General features: G+C 32.3%; 1 protein-coding gene and 1 long non-coding RNA gene across 2 annotated transcripts; one reads left to right on the top strand and one right to left on the bottom strand.

Moving 5' to 3' along the window:
* Positions 1-5755: 5755 nt before the first annotated feature.
* Positions 5756-8738, bottom strand: LOC112803829 (protein FAR1-RELATED SEQUENCE 6-like). Its single transcript, XM_025847288.1, has 6 exons — positions 8655-8738; positions 8226-8285; positions 7037-7510; positions 6749-6940; positions 6594-6699; positions 5756-6012 (listed from the first exon to the last, which is right to left on the bottom strand). Exons 1-6 carry the CDS (start codon positions 8736-8738, stop codon positions 5756-5758), a joined length of 1173 nt encoding a protein of 390 aa, XP_025703073.1.
* Positions 8739-9493: 755 nt separating this feature from the next.
* Positions 9494-10098, top strand: LOC140184604 (uncharacterized). The gene is made up of 2 exons (XR_011881701.1): positions 9494-9628; positions 9767-10098. It is a non-coding gene; the product is annotated as an uncharacterized lncRNA (long non-coding RNA).
* Positions 10099-18050: the final 7952 nt, after the last annotated feature.

Consider the following 18050-nt stretch of genomic DNA (forward strand, 5'->3'; position numbering starts at 1 on the left):
AGTTATGTGGGGCTGGGTCCTCACTTCGGTGATTATTCTAGATTTTTTGACAAGATAGCAGCTTCCATGCAAAAATGGGTAAGTTAATGCACTAGTTGAAAAAAACTGTATGGTTCTTGTATGAGCTAATGCTTGAAGGTTGATGTTTTGGTTTAAGTGCTTACAACCCCGTGTTTATTACTTGGATGTTGCTTGTGATAGGCAATAAGATGTTCCCATTCATTGCCAATTGGATGGTTTTGAATATGGTTTTTTAGTTTTCATGTCTTAGGCACTTGAATTTGCGTGTACTTAATTGAGATGTGATTGGTGTAGAGACCCTCAATTTTAAAAATATAAATATAAATAAGTTATAATTTATTTTATAAAATTAAAATTCCTTATTTTTAGAAAAATTATTTTTATTATCAGTAATTGAACTAATTTTATAATAATTTGAATTTAATCAAATCCATATTATTATTATTATTATTACTATTATTATTATAAACATTAGATACAATTGTCATGAGTATTATATGTATTATAAATTTATATAGTTTTAAACTCTAGTATTATGTATTCATTATTGTTATTATATTCACTATGTTGTTATTATTATTATTATTATTATTATTATTATTATTATTATTATTATTATTATTATTATTATTAATTATAAAAGATGGAAATCAAAAGCGGTTTATATTATGAATTAAGTTACATATATATATTATTATTATTCACTAAAGTTCGTTCCTGTACTATTATTATTATTATTATTCACTATTTAACCTAATACTTCAATCATTATATATATATTCACTAAGGTTTATCATTATCCTTATGTATATATAATAAAGAAAGCCTAAGGCGGCTTGCTTTCTTAAATCATATATATATGAATACCGTAAGGAAAGAAAAGAGAGAGAATAGCGTAACTAAAATAAAAAAAAGAAAGAACGTAAATTCTTTCGAACTTCCGGCTTCGATTTCTTGCAATCCGTAACTCCAATCAAAAATCTAATCCGGTAAGAGTATTCGTAACCTCTTCTTCTACACGTTGGCACCATTTTTAATTAGTGGAAGTTGACAGTGACATAGCTCATCTTTTCTTTGGGTTTGGCCAACGGGAATTTTAGGAGGCATAGACGATTCTGGACATTTTCTTCTTCGATAGCTCAGTCAGAAAGCTTCTCCGAAGCTTTGAATATTTTGATTCCGTACGAAGGTATGGTTTTGGTTTCTTGTAGTTAATGTTTAATGTCACGTGAAAACATAGGCTAGAAGACCTTAAGATAGGAGTGAAATGAATGAATAATTGATGGATTGTGTGTATGGTATAAAATGTGAAGTTTAGCTGTTGTCAATAATTTGCTGTTGAAGTTGGTCGGTTTGGAAAAAAGATTTAATATTGGTATTTGTTTGATTATGAAATAATTTGTTACTGGAAATGATTTGAGTGACTGAGAGGTGTTTGGTTTGATAGTTGGGACCCTTGAAGGGTGGCAGAAATTTGAGTCTTAGAGGAGATATTACCAAAATTTCTTTAAGAATTGGAGTTTTGATTTGAGGTAATATTTTAAAAGGGAAAGAGATTATTATGTGGCTTGTATATTATTTGAGACTATTTGTTGACCCTCTGTCGCAAGATGTGACCGGGCACTTTAACTCCCCGGATTCCCCCATGGGCATGCATATAAATATGAATATTGAATATTATTGAGCTTGGAGTTTAACTCCATGGAATACTATACTATTGAGCTTGGAGTGTGACTCCATGGAATATTATATTTGAGCTTGGAGTTTGACTCCATGGAATATTATTGAGCTTGGGGATGCGCGCACAGAGGGACTGTCCAATGGTTAACTACCAGGACTTGTCGGGTTGGCTGTATAACCGACAGATGAGACTCATCAGCCATAGGACAGGCATACATCATATGCATTTTTTTTGCTTTGTTTGGGTGTGCATTGCTTTAGTTTGTTTAACTGTTAAATTCTACTTATCTGCTACTTGTTCTACTTGCTGTAAATGCTTCTCTATCTGTGTTTTCTTTGCTTGAATTGTATGTGTATGTTTTTTGGGAAATTCCTCTTGACGAAGGTGTGAGGAGAGAGGATTGTTCCACCAATGATTTGGAGGATTAGAGGAGACAGAACGTGAATTATTAGGTTAAAGTTAGATTCAGAATTAGAATACCTTAGATAGCTTACCTAACTTTTGGTTTAGTTTATTTTCCTTAAGAATGATTCTGAGTGTCGAAGTTTTAGGAATGCCTCTGACTTTCCCGAGACCTTTTATATTAACTATGCGGGCACCTTTACCATACTGAGAACCTCCGGTTCTCATCCCATACTATGTTGTTGTTTTTCAGATGCAGGTCAAGAGACACCTCGTTGAGCATTTGGGTATCCTCCTTACGAGCGAAGAACTGTCTTTTGGACTGTCATATTTTGTTTTAGGCTATGTATATATGTTTATAGAATCTCCGCATGTATATTTTGTGTTTTGTCCCTCCTAGAGGTCGACTTGGAGATACAGGGATTTGTTTTGTGGTTTGAGTTTTATTTTGGGTTGTATATAAACATAATTATATACTCTGGTCGGCCTTAGCTTCGCAGGTCGAGTCTGGGGCTTGCTATCTGAGTTTTGGAACTCTGATATGTATATATATGTGTTCAGTTATATTTCGATTTTACCTGTCCGTTTTACGAATATCCATGCGAGTGTGTCACGATTTTCTGTTTATCAATTTGTTTAGCTTGTTCTTCAAGGCTCCTAAATATGATTTCACCCAACTATATCTATGTAGATATCATTTTCTTTTAGAGGTCGTAATACCTTGCCACCTCTGCTTTACGACTTAAGCGTAAGGCCTGTGTGGTAGGGTGTTACAATTGGCTTTCGTTTCATTAGATGTTCCGCAACACGTTAAATGTTTTAGAAATTTCGCAACTATCTATATTTGGTGACTAACTTGATCATGTAACTGTTTTGATATTTCTGTTTCCATCGCAGTGGTTTGCCCCAGTCTGTATCGATCGTCAGTGGTGGCTGTATGCCTTTGAGATTGCTCAGAAAAGACTGTGAGTGCTGGATAGTATGTATACAGGAGAGCATAATAATGAAAAATTAAAAATACATGCTTATGCGGTAAGTATACGTCAACCAATTAGTTCACCGTTAGCCTTATTAATTGAAAATGTATCATTGCTAACGTGTTGCTGCTTTCCAGGGGAGAATCATTGAAGACATCGCGAAAGTTTCTATGCCCGCATATGAGCACACGGAGAATGACCTACCTTGTTTCTATCCTAGCGTCCCAAAACAACATAACGGGTCAGTTAAAAAGACACCTAACAATACTCTTAATAGCACTTCACTTGATAATGATATCATGATTGAAAATAATATTCTCTTTCTGTACATATAGCTGTGATTGTGGTGTATTCGTCATCAAGTTCATGCAGTTTTGGAGTTTAGATAAACCCTTGCAGCTTTGGGACAAGGTGATGTTAAATATGTTATAACAATTAAGTTGAACCTCTTTCTAGTCAATTTCTTTCTCGGTTTTAAAATTACCCTCCAACACATAATTGCCATGCAGGACGTTGTACGGGAGTTTAGGAAGGAGATCATACTAGACATAGTGATGGGTCCTCATAATTCACAAATTGGGAAGGCACTGCAGGCATTGGACAGCGATCCTGAGCGCCGCAACCAGCCAAGAAAAAAGACTAAGACTGTGAGATCACCGTTCACAGCACCGGGCATGAAGAGCATGCTGCAGCGTGTGGGGTTACCCACTAGAAAGCCAAACAAGGGGGAAGACAACGGAAGAAGACAGATGACTAGCCAAGAAAACATCAATACAGACACCTGCCTTACTACATCTATGGTTTCCTTGTGATAGAGTTATATAGCTTAATATGGCATTTTCCGGCTTAAACTCGTTTCGTGTGAGCCTGATAAATCCTGTTTCACTGCAAGTTTATGATTTCATGTTGCTGATTTTGTCAAGTTGATGGTGACAATCAATCCAAAACCTCTGAGTGGATGGTGCTTATGCTAGGCATTACGATGTTTCTTTTCTTTGTAAATTGGATGGTTCTGGATCTGTTTTCTGATTTATCATGTTTAAGGCATTTGAACTTAGTACTTCATTGAGGAGTGAGTGGCTCATGTTTTGTTAGATACTCATCAGCAGGTTTCATATATTAGGTATTTCAGGATTCTCAAGCAATAAGTTTCCAAGTTAGTGATGTCACTAGTACATTAAGCAACGCATAGCATATTTATAATATTGAGTCAACTCTGATCGGTGTATATAACCCTTTTGTTCATGTCTATGCTTAAGTGGCAATTCTTTCCATTAACTAGCGTGGTGTTAACTAAATGGAGGCATTATTTATTTTTTTATCATTGTTTTCTATTGTTGAAATTGTGAAGTTGCTGGAAATTAAAGCATTGCACTGCCTTCGATCGTGATCATTCTACATAAAGTAGGATTTTAAGTGGATGGTACCTCTGATAGGCACTCGGATGTTTCTTCTCATTGTAAAATAGATGGTTTGGTATATGATTTCTTTGTTTCATGTGTTAAGCATTAGCGACTGCGTGCACTTCATTGAGATGTGAATGCCTTTTTTTTATACTCTTCAACCGTTTTCAAGGCGGATTTATTACATTTGTTTTTTGCAAACAAATATGTGACAATTCGATTCTTTAAAACCTTAATAAACAATAAATGGGGAAAAGATAACAACATTTGTGCTTTTGTTTCTTTGAATAAATACTTCAAAATAGGATAAATGCAAGTGACAAAATAGAAAAAGGAATAGTTTATCAAGTTGCATCTAAAGAATGACACCAAACTCACGCCAAGAAACCTAACTATATATTTCTAAAAGAATTCAACAGGTGTATGAATCTGTCACCATCCGATGAATTCCATATAGTAGAATCCTCAAATCTTTTATTTATAGAACCATGATGATCATTATCTGACTGAAGGTCAACATCATCCTACAAGATGGACAAAACAAAGAGAACATCATACATTAATCAAGAACACCATTCCATAAGCAAAATTTAAAATATACGTCGCTTTTAACACATACCGGATGTGATTTTCTCTTCCTTTTTTGCATTGACTTCTTAATTGACTTGTCCAACTCTGTTCCAAGTCTCTTACTCTTGGCCGTCCTTTGGTTTTGACTCTTGAGAGTCCTTGTATGTCATGTACAATAACACCACTTGTGCTCTGTGAGGGCATGGTATTCTGAGTTGCAGCAACAGTAGTGGAACGCATGCTGGCACGGTAATCAGTCAGCTTGGACATTGTATCCCAAAGGGTAGCTGGCAAGATGGCTGCTTCCTCATCACAAGCAAAAAACTCCTGAGCAACGTTATAGAACTCTGAACACAGATGCCTGAACAAGTTGTTGCTTTCGTCACTCCGAGCCAGCGAGGAAGAATATAGTAGCTCGTTACTGTGTCAACTCTGTAGTATGACCACACCGCAAAGGTGTGACAACACAATATACCAGCGGATTCAAACTTGTTGCACTCGCACTAACTCTTTCAACTCAAAGGGTCAAACTTGACTATGAAAGCATGGTAGACAGGCTTCCCCCAGAATACCTTCTGCTCATCCACTTTAATAGAAATTGTATCTCTCTTTTGTTAAATTGATCGAACCATGCAATCGGTTTTTTTTCTTACCTCCAACTGAAGGGTCCTGAACATATTACTGGTGTATTCCTGCTGAAACTATCTCTCAATGCTCGTGCTCCCTATACATGGGATGACTGCTTTCGAGTATGCAGCATCATCTTCCAGCTCTTTTTGCTCCTTGTTTCCAAGCACATTGTCGTATTCATGAACGAACCGAACCAACCCACTCTTGCAATGCAGAAATCCACCATAAAATACGTGCATACTTTCACTACGCTGTGTACTCCTCATGCTTGCCCAAAATTCACTCTTAAAGAATATTGGAACCCACTTACGTCGATTTGCATAAAGGTCTGCCCAAAAAATGCTTAAGAGTGTCGCTTATAAACAACATGATGACAGCTTCCAACGTAATGATAAAATAAATTAAAAAAACATCTAGACACACTACGAGAAAAAACATCTGTTTATTTATTGAAAAGAACATCCACTTACTATAGAGGTAGAAAACTCAGCTACATTTCTTAGAACAAACATAAGAACAAAATCAAGCCGGCAAAAATAACATGAAGTGAATAAATAGGCAACTAGATACCAACAGACGGGATTTAATTTAACAATCACAGACCTGCTAACGATCTGTTTTGGCCTAAGTTAAATTGTTTGATGAAACCAGCCCAATCAACCTCAAACGATTCAGTTGAAGGAGAATTTCACACAATGTGATTCATCCTTGCATTCAATTCTCTGTACCTAGCGTAGCGACCGAGCTTGAATTATGATTTTTTCATTATGTGCCAGATGCACCATTGGTGGACAGTATCAGGTAGGACCTTCCTAATAGCACCAGCCATTGCCTTGCACTGGTCAGTGATAATCCCCCTTGGCGCAATCCCGATGCATCTCACTCAGTGCGTGAACACCCACTCAAAACTAGGGATCTCCTCGCTCCCAAGTAAAGCATAGCCAAAAAGAGTAGACTTCCCATGGTGGTTTACACCGACAAAGGATGCAAACGGCAGACCATAAGTATACGATAACTGTGAGGCAATAAGACAAATTTAACAAATAACTGCTCTTGCAATTCACCAATAAGTATACAGACATGTTTCTTCTGTAAGTGGTGTCGAACGACACCACATCTCCGTAATATTCATACGAAACCCTGCACCTTGCATCTACCCATAGTGCGTTCCTAAATTTATTAGCATCGTCAACATCTATGGCATAAAAGAAGTTGGGATTGATTTCCTTCATTCGGACAAAATAATTCATCATCCCCTAGAAGTCCTCATTGTCATCGGAGCATCAAAGATTGCTTGTGATCTAATTTCTGACATCCTTTTCTGAAAAACCCAGGTTTGAAGACCCACCAACCTTGTTTACCAGTGCTAGATACGTCTTATTGGGTCTTATTCCAACCTCGTCGTTATTCGTAATGACGCACTTAGCATGCATGGTCAACTCTTGGTACTCATGATAGTGGACAGCTTTCTTAGCCGAACAGGGATGAGAATGCCTCAATTCTAATCTAGACACAACCCAACTTTCCTTCTCCTTGTCTAGCATAACATACATTGTTGCTCTGCATGTCATGGCTATAATTCTGTTTGCTCGAGTTGCTGCGTTCACCCTACACTCTCGATAACCTTCTCGCGTGCAGTAAATAGATTGATTAACCAGTATCTTTGATTTCTTTCGCGTTTTGTTGAAATTCATGTTCCTGATTTTAGTAACGAGCCCAACTTTCTTTGCATAGTTTGCATAAAATTTCTGTGCGAGAGACAACGAACCAAAACTCATTCCTATGACTGGAAATTTCTCTTCACCGACCCCACTATGATCCGACAACTGTAACGTCAATACACAAAATTAGATACGAATTAAAACTAGCACTAACACGGTAAATATTTAATACAAATCCTTAGCATACTTTAATAATATCTCAAATAAATATTTCACTTGTACCCAAATTTTTCAATTAAATAAGCTTTTTGAACTTAAAAAAACATCTATATTATACAAATTTGTTTCACTATAAATACTAACCAAAACTTTAGCCCAACCCAATATATTGAATGTTGGATTGGTTTGAATTTATATGGTTAAGGAGTTGATCACATAAGGAACCAATACATTTGATAGGTTCACAAATCACAAAATACCTTTATATAGTAACCTGCGAAGATTTTCAGTAAAATCCTATGATTATAAATATAGAAATGATATTTGAACTTTAGGGAAGTGTATAATCATCACTCTACTTTTTTTCTTTTATATCATTATATGGTCTGATACCATTTCAGGATTCATATAGCACTCACTAATATAGTTATATTATATTAAAAGCATATTTCGAATTGATGTAACCTACCCTAAGAAAGTAGATGAAAAGTAACATCAAAGCATATTCTCATCAAAACTTTGCCAACGCATAAATACTACTAAAAAGAGCACATATTCTATCTTAGTCAATAATACAAAATTAACACAGTGAAAAATCTAATGTGACTTAAAAAACATCTAATTAGCATAAATTAGAAACATTCACATAGCACATTCAAACCTCGTGTCCCGAGTCCAACTCATCCTTTCTAGTCACAACGACGTCGGTAATTTCGTCGACCTTCAATTAAAGACACCGAAAAAAACCATTATTAAGTTAAGATCCTTCTTTACTATATAATGAATGAGTCCAATAAAAATCATCAAAAAATATTCTAAAACAAATCTGGGAGTCAAGCATACTTTAATGATGGCAATTCTTATGATTCGAACATGCTGGGTAAGTATTAGTAGCAATTTCAAGCATACTTTGCTCAACTAAATATATCACTATACCAAAATTTTTCAAATGAATATACTTTTTGAACTGAAAAAACATCTAATTAGCATGAATAATAAACATTTAAATAACACATTGTCATAAATTTCTTACAACGCAGGAGCAGCTTATGCAATATACCTTCGACCCCTCTTACTTTTGAATAATTACTTCACCCACACTGAATTGTTCATTGCCTTGGGTTGGATTGATCAATGTACTAATCGATCCGCCTTCCGGGGTTGAAAATGCCATGGAAGATATTCTCTTCCGAAAGTGTTGCACCGCACCCTTCTCTTGGATGGTTGATTGGAGGAGGTTGGCGCCGTTGATGTAATCAAGAGCGAACCATGGACCGTAGCCGCCGAGAGGAAGATAGGGTGAATAATCGGGAGCGTATACTTTTATTGGAGGATGGAGCGTCGCTTGGATGGTCTGATAGAGGAGGTTGGCGCCGTCAATGATATGAAGAGAGAACCATACACCGTAGCCACCAAAGAGAATAGAGGATGAAGGATCGGGTTTGATTTCTGCTCCGTGATCCCAAGAACATTTTTTGGAATTATTAATCAAAAGCTGATTTTAATGAAACAGCAATTAATAATAAATATTGTAAATTAAAAAAATTAAATTAATTAAAATAATTGTAATTAATTGAGTTGTTTAATTTTTGGTTGATTAGGAATTAATTCTATATACTTTTTCTAAAATTTTATTTTTGTCATTCTGAGTTAGTAAAATTAAATAATTACGTATTATTAATTAATATTATCGATGACCTGTTATAATTATTTTAATACGGTCTACTCTTTGGACTTTAATTGTGCTTCAACTACCTAGTAAGGCACTACCTAAGTAACCTGACATTTTGTGAGCTTACATTATTATTCTTTTTTTCTTCTTCCCACTTCAAAAGTCCACATTATTAACATTTTAATTTGAACTCTCGCTGACGGGTAGGTTTGAATATCAGCTATAGGTAATGGTTTGATAAGCTAGCTAGACTTTGAGAAAATTAAAACAAGCAAAAATGGATCCAATTCAATATCGTTTCTTTAACCCTCTATCTAAAGCCGCACTAATTAAGTTACAAGCTAAGGCGGCTTCATCATATATCACCGTCACAACAACTTATAATAATTATGGTATGCATATATATTTATCAATCTTGTTCTTCATTTCCATTTTTTTAGGGCCTTCTTTATTTCTCGGATCCTAAATTATATATATGTTTTTCTCAATTTGCTTGCCTTTTCCCTTTTATTTTTTGGGTTACGTTGCAGATTTTTACAACTTTGATGTTTAGGTCAATGGTGAGGCTTTTAACATCGTTAATTGGAGAGCCTGCTACTTCAATATCAACCTTGCTATACTATAGTGGTCTTCTGCCTCATAATGTGGTTCTTCTAAGAATGGTTCGGCATGAGTTGCTAGATCAAGAAAACCACCTCTTCCATTTTCTCATCACCTTAATGAGTTGTTTTTGGTGAACAATTGAACATGTGGCATTGTAGATTTTAATCATCTTCAACATCTGATCTACGATCCAAATTATTTGATGGTTATTATTAGCATTAAATTGCTTATTGAGGAAAGAGAACAATTATTATGAAAATGTTTTTTTGCATGTGTTGTAAGCTTGATGATTGCTGATATTCTTGTGAACGGTTAGGCGTTTTATTTAGTTAGTTTATATTTGATGTGATATGCTCTAGCCTCTATATAATATAAATATTAATTTTTTTAGTTATATCGCAAATTGAAAGTTTATTATTTAAGAACTTATTGTTGATCAATATGTTGTTACATGTATAAGATGAGATTTAAATACTCGATATTTATTTAAGTAAAGTAGTGAACTAACTACTAAATCAATCTAAGTTTGTTTAAGAAAGTTATTTTCACACTCCACACTTACACTTAGCTCATTTCTTTTAAGAAAAAAAAGTAGGTGTATAAAAAATTTTGAACTAAATTCTTAAATAAGTAACTCAATGAAAAAAAAATTTTTTATTTTGTTCTCTCTTCTTCCTTTAGCATAAAAGTTAATACTAAAATCTTTTAGAATAATACAAAAAAATTCTTAAAAAGAATACAAAAATATAAAAAATACAAAAATTATATATATATGATCCAAAAAAAAGGGAAAACATGAAGAAAATAGGAGGATAAAATTAAAAAAAGAAGAGGAGTAAAAAAATTTTACTCTATTTTTATTCGATTTAAATCAAATGAGCCAAACTTGTTATTAATAAAAATGTAACCAAAAAAATAGTATATATATATATATATATCACTTATTGCAACGTCTAATTTTAGGTTTAATTTTTATATATTCATAGGTGTCTATCACTTGTTGTAACGTCTAATTTTAGACTTAATTTTTATATATTCATAGGTGTATAACTTTAAATTATTTATAGAATAAATATCCTTTTTTTTCTTGATATTTTTTCTGTGAGACATAGTACATCTTAATTATTCTTAAACTTCATTCAAATCACCCCATCTACTAACATAAATGAACAAGACAATCCCTACAACCGAATAACAACTAATTGCCAGTTTGACATATCAAATTGAAACTGAGGTATCAAAATATCAGTGTCAGGTATCAGGTGTCAATTCTTTTGGTTGGAAGGACTAAAAATTTCTCTCTTTAATATCTTTCTCTTTTTCTTCATCCTCATTCTCTTCTTTTTTTTCTTCTTCAAAATCATCATCAATAACTTTTTCCTCTTCTTTAGAGCCATCATTAATGGCTATCCATAGACTAGAAAAGAACTAAAAACCCACACAAAACCATAAAATTCAAGTTCGTGCCTGCATCGAAAACGAATCCAAGTTTATGAATTTTCTTTCCCCACACCCTCTGTTTAGAATTTCGGAGCCTATGAGGATTCTGATTCTCTCTTCATCGTCGTTGAATTTTGCAAACAAGAAATCCTATTTGACCGAATTGTTGATCGACCTTTCTCGGAGAGAGAGGCGACTGTAAGGTTTGCAAACAAGAAACCTTAGCGCACAGAGATGCTTTGCAAGAATCCTTAAACGAGAATTTCAGTATATATATATTCATGATTAGTTTGTGAACTTATATTCTTGTTCTTGGAGATTTACCTGATGACGGTGCTGAGCCTGGTGGTGTCTGTGGCGGAGGAAAAATTTATATGCGAGACGATTCGAATTGGGTACGGCATTATGGCGGGGAGAAGAGTGTGCTCGTGGCTGCTATTGGGGATGTTCATGGCAGTTTCGGCGCTGATCCGGTAGAAGGTGGTTTAGGGTGGGGTGGTTTAGGGCGAGAAAGAGAAGAGAAGGAGGAAGAGAGAACTATAATAATAGTGGTGAAGGTGAATTTCGATGGTGATGGTGGTAGAGATGTGAAGAAAAAGGAGAAGAAGAGGAAGAAAATAGAGGAGAAGAGGAGGAGGATGAAGAAGAAGAAGAGGAAGATGTTATAGAGTGGATTTTTAGTCCTTCTAGCACTGATATTTTGACACTCCAGTCTCAATCTGATATGTCAGACCATAATCAGCTGTCATTCAGTTGCAGAAATCGTCTTGTCTATTTTTGTTAGTAGATGAAGACCTAGATAAGATTTAAAGATGATTAAGGTGCTTTATGTCTCACGGAAAAAAATCAGAAACTGTAAATAGTATTTATCCTCATTTATATTATTATAAGATCAACTAAATAAAACAATTAAGAGTGGAGATAGTAATTATTTCAACACGAGCAAGAAATAAAATGAAAAAGGAACTATTTTCTGTTTGAATCATGTGATTTTTTTATTTTTACAAAATTATGTAGTATTAATATTAATTATCGTCTGGATTTTCAATCATTAGAGTGAAGTGAGAGGGTTTAAGAGTTGGGGTGGCAAAAATTAAGGTTGACAACAAAAAGAAAAGAGATGACTGAGGTGAAGCTAGTGGCAACGGTGAGTACAGGAGGAGAGATTAGGACAAAAAGGAATAGGAGAGTGGATTTAGTGGGTGAGGGAGGACGTGGTCTGCGAATATGAAGGAGGAGGGAGGATTCACTGTTTAATATAAGTTTAAAGTTATGATAAGGTTTTGTATTGACCATGTAGTGTTTAAATGTTACCGTTCGATTAATAATTTTTTTAAATTTTGTCAAATTTCAATTACATTTATTGTTGAAATTTTTTATACTAAATTCAACGTAAAGTTATCATCAATAAAAGTGTCACTTGATGTTATATTTGCTGTTAAATTTAAAGGCAAATTTTTTATTCAGATGTTTTGCAAGTTCTATATTCTAATTTTTTTTGTTAGAAATTTTTAAGAAAAATTCGACAATAATATTTACGGATTAAATTCGACTATTTTAAGGTTTGGTTTGTTAAAGTTTTTTGAAGAGGTATTTGTACTTTTTAAAAATTTAAACTTCTTATTTTATGTTTGGTAAATTAAAAAGATCATGTGTTTGTGCTTGCAGCTTTTAAAAGATCGAAATACTTTTGAAAGCACCTAAGATAGAGCTTTTCAAAGTTGGTTTATACTTTTTAAAATTTAAAAGTCTAATATAACCTTATATGTTAACTAATTTTTAAATTTAATGCTTACATTTATGTCTATTATAGTATTTTTAAATTTAAAAAATTATTTTACCAAACGTAATTGATGCTGCTTGTATTTATTAAAAATTATTTTCAATTTGATTTACCAAATATAAATGTTACAACTTTTAAAAAGTCGTCTTTTAAAAATTAATTTTTATAAGTTACTTTAGAAAAATAAAAGTTTTACCAAAGGCTAAGCATGTTTTTAGTAGTGATTTAGGAAGGAAGATTCTTTCATTAGGTTTTTCAATAATAAATTATTTACTTTACAAGTATAGAAAACTATCCGCGAAAAAAAAAAATCCAGAGTTATAGGCTTATAGCCATGAAGGCAGCCAGACTAAGAAAAGGAGTAATACCATCAAGAGCTGAACTAATGACAATGCCAAAGGTGCGGTGGTTACAACAATTCTATCATGAGATCCATGGCTCTAGTAGGGTATGTAGTGGAGAACGGTAATGTTAAAAAGGAAAAAAAAAAGTCTAAATTTATTTTATTTAATATTTATTTATTATAAAATTTATTAAATAAAATAAAAAATAATAAATTTTGATAATTTTTTAAATATTTTTTGTGTTTGAATATTTCCAGTGAAACAAGTTTGGTTTTTTGTGTGCGATTCCGATTCATCATGTTACTTGGGTTATAAAGATCTATCATCTATGCTAATTGCTATGATCCAAAAACTGTTGAGTATTATTATAGCCGTCTACTTTATGTCATACATTTTCCTCTTTTACTTATACAAAAAAAAAAAAAACCCAACAGAGAATAGTAATGTGTTGAGCGATGATTGAGAATCTTAAATCTTAATTTATCATTATAATTATTTTCTTAATATTTAATAGGTAAAGATTTAAATATATATTATTTTTTAAAAATATTAAAAAGATTAAAATATTCAAAAAAATTATAAATTAAAAGAATAATTAAAAAAAAGAATTAGGATTTTTAATATGTATTCACCAATACATATTTTTCTTTTCTTTTTGTTTCATATTATAACAAAATTATCACTAATTAACAACTCATTGACTTGTCATCACATTGTGGTGTGCAGTAGTGGAAGAGGAATCTATCTTTTGTAAAGACTTGATTGACGTGGATAACATCAGATCACCTAATAAATAATATGGTTCGCAAATTAAACAAATTAAATAATATAACAATATTTCTTTGGTAGTAGGTTATCTTTAGTGAGGTGATTTAGTTGCTTCAATTTCTGACAAAGCATATTTTTATCCTATGTTAATGCCGAAGGTTCATACTTTATGATGTTAAATATTGTGCAACGAATAATAAAGGATAAAGTATTATCAACATAGCAGTGATAATAAATTATGTTGATTCTCTGTTGTAAGCAACAAGTTCGGTTTCTAGTTCTCTTTGTTCATGGACATGTAAATTGATAGTAATTGGTTGAACAAATTCGGTTGGGTTAGTTTTCTTCTAATGACACACTCACATGTGGATGTTGACGTTGATGAGCTTATTAAAATCAAACTAACATTTATTATATGCCTAATTAATTAAGTATCAAATATAATATTTAATATTCAAAATTATAGTTTGTCTACTTCGATTCTTCGACAAGCAAATTTTAATTAAATAAGCAATCTCTCTTGAATTAATTAATGATCCAACCAAATAATGTTAATCTACAGCTGTCCAATTTCCATTTTCTTCATGGAAAGGTCAAATCACCTATGATGTAGATTTTGACAAGAGAAGTATGGTAGCAAGAGATTACTTTAGTATGCAGTTAAATTATTCCACACTCCATAATTCCAATATATAATGAGATACTAGTTACTCATCAAAGTATAGGTGTTATTACCGTTTATGTATGATCATGTTTTTTAACTACGTACTGTTATCAACAGTGACAAAACTAAAAAATTTTATAAGTGAGGACAAAATATATATTTTAAGATAAATTTTTTTAAATCTTATTAATTATACTAAAAATATAATGGAGATATAAAAATTAAAAAAAATTAGTAAATATTTTTATTTTTAAAATATTTTAATTTAATTTTAATATATTATTAGATTAAAAATTTTATACATCTATTTAATTATATATTATAATTAAAAAAATTATATTTTACATTCATCATATAAATAATTATCTAAAAAAATAATACATATTTTAACATATCAAAATCAACTTTTATATTTTTAAATAATTATTCTACTACTCATTATAATTTTTAAATATTAATTACATCTCATTCAATTAAAAAATTTATTTGTTATAGTATTTATGACATAAAATATTTATGACATCTCATTGGTCATTAATTTTTTATTGAATTAATTTATTTACTTATTTTAAATTTTAATATTAAATCAGATTTAACAAAATAAATATTGTTACATGCATGTTAGATTTAATAAAAAAAATTTAACATGAATCTTAAAATAAAATTTTATAAATTTTTGTGGGGATACAATTACATTGAAACAAATAATATATTAATTTATATAATATTATTACATTTTTTTTTAATTTAGTGGGGGCAAGTGCCCCCTCCTTGTTGAACCTGGGTCCGTCCCTAGTTATCAGCAAAGGAGCTAGTTGTTCTAACATTTTACAACGCTTAAAACAATTATCATTAATTCTCTTTGTCATTGGCATCAAGGCTAAATCAGATTTTTATTTTGCATAATTATAATGTTCAACAATTACCCAACACCAAAACGTTAAAACATCGACCCGTAATTAGCTAAACATCTCACTAGCCATTGGATATATATATGTCTATAGCAACAAAAATTTTTGAGTATTTATCCATTTTGATTTTTAAAAAGTTTTAGATTAGATATTTTAGTTTTTAATTAAAATTAATTATTTAATTAGTTTCTAACAATTAATTTCGTCATTCACTTAGGTCCTTTACTTTATTAATTTTAATGGAAGATAAAATAATCCCTAATAACTCTAACCGGAGATAAAATGATCTCTGACCCTCTCTGTTCGAAATTGACACTGTTCTCCCCCCAATTTCCATCATATTTCGCATAATCCTAACAGTCTAACACTGCAATTTCAAACTACACAATGCATACTCTGCAATTTCAATGTTCATAAGAAGAAAAATCATCGACTTATTCTCAACCAATTCATACTTAGAAAACTAATGACTATGTCTCTCAAGTACTTGTCGTCTTCGCAGATCTCTTGAATCTAGACATCAAGTTTGATTTGTTAAGACCCGTCGTTGTCGTCGACATCTCCCTCCTCCTCTGTCCTATCATCTCCATGACCACATTGTCCACCACTCGAATCGCTTCTTTCATCTTCTTCTTCGAACCAATATTTAGTAATCATTTCAGTTTTCATATGAGTAGCGACAACAACATTACTCGTTGTACTAATAGCTTGGATGATGAATAAATAATAAATTAATTGATGATGACTAAATATTATTATTAAATTAAAATTTTAATTATGTGTGTGATTAGTTTGTTAATTATGCAAAAATTAATAAAAAGCAAAATAGGTCCAATAACAAACTTCAGACCCTTAAACTTTAAGGGAATAATTGCTAATCACTAATCATACCAATACTATTCCATCAGAATAAAAAACAAGCTTAAGGCCAAATTGATGATCCAAGACCAAAATCATATCACACTCTCATGACCCAAGAAAATGGTTGCTAACTAAGAATTTTTTTTCATCTGAACTAAATCAAAGCCACCGAACCAGTTCTCTCTCTTCTTTCTTCTCTTTTTTTTCTTACCCACATAAAGCATATCAAAAGGAAGCAAGAAAAACGAAGTCTGATTAGGGTTCAAATCAAAGTAAAAAAGTGAATTACCAAATTTAAGTAAGTCAAAAGTTAGAGGTAAATCAGAAAATCTTTTTCATCTTGGTGCTTTACTGGTAACTTATTGAAGATGATGTTCTCGCTCAAGTACCAAACTGAAAATTTGAAGAAAGTGGACACTATGAAGCTCTGCTACAGATCAAGGGTCAAGAATTAAACTTGGGGCCAAAGTTTTGATATACAACTCAGATCTTTGAAGAAGATTGAAAAAGAATGAAAGAGAAGAAGCAAGATTTGTTTGCATGTTTACTTTAATCAATACTGCAGTTTTCTACGCTACTGCTGCTGTTGTGACATTGGGAAAGAAGAAAATCATCTGTTCAAGTCAAGGTTTAAGCTTTGGAAGTTTTACTCCTCTATTAAAGGGGTAAACAGTTAGAGATTGACTCAAAAAGTGAGCACACAGTTTGGGTTCTCATAACTTACAAGCTATCCCTTTATTCTCTTTCAGAATTTTACATTAAATTTTTTGTTTTTCAGTGATCATTTTTTCTTTGCTTCTTTTCAATAGAAAAAGGCATTACGTGAGGAATCAGTAAAAGCCATTGAAAGAAAAGGTAAAAGGAGATTTAAGAAAAAGCTAGAAATTTATGTCAAATCTCTTTTGTAAGTTTTTCTATTTTGTACATACGATCTTGAGAAGATTCCCTTACTAAGTTGGATGAGCACTTAGTGGTTGAAAATCTAGAGAATGAACCTAGTCAAATCTAGCTTGGGTAGAAGCTGTGTTTGTCTCAGATAAGATTGGGTTGAATCCTAGAAAAATTGGTGTTTGTAATCTTTGAAAGATGGTGAAAATTCCACCACTATTGTGGAGAAGACTATATGTAAGTCACATTGCATATGGTGGCTGAACCACGATACATGGCTATGTGAATTTCTCTTATCTACTCTTCTATTTTTCTTTCGTGAAGAGACAAAATAAAAATGTCTCCTAAATTATCTTTATCTCAGAAGTCACAGTTATTCTAAAAGTAAAATTTGCTCTATTCTTGAAAGCATTATAAATAGACAAAATAAAATTGTCTCCTGAATTTCTACTTGACAGACACTTTGTAACAGCTCAGACCACTCGCTAACACGATATTGTCTGCTTTGGCACATAAGGCCTCACAGTTTTGCCTTTGACGATAGGGATGCTA

This window comes from Arachis hypogaea, chromosome 5 (genome assembly GCF_003086295.3).
Source record: "Arachis hypogaea cultivar Tifrunner chromosome 5, arahy.Tifrunner.gnm2.J5K5, whole genome shotgun sequence".
Classification (NCBI taxonomy): Eukaryota; Viridiplantae; Streptophyta; class Magnoliopsida; order Fabales; family Fabaceae; genus Arachis; species Arachis hypogaea.

Coding starts and splice junctions, on each gene's coding strand:
- LOC112803829 (XM_025847288.1), bottom strand. CDS start 8,738: ATGGCATTTTCAACCCCGGAAGGCGGATCGATTAGTACATTGATCAAT. Junction 8,286..8,654: donor AACAATTCAGTGTGGGTGAA/GTAATTATTCAA, acceptor CTTTAATTGAAG/GTCGACGAAATTACCGACGT. Junction 7,511..8,225: donor AGTTGGACTCGGGACACGAG/GTTTGAATGTGC, acceptor TTGACGTTACAG/TTGTCGGATCATAGTGGGGT.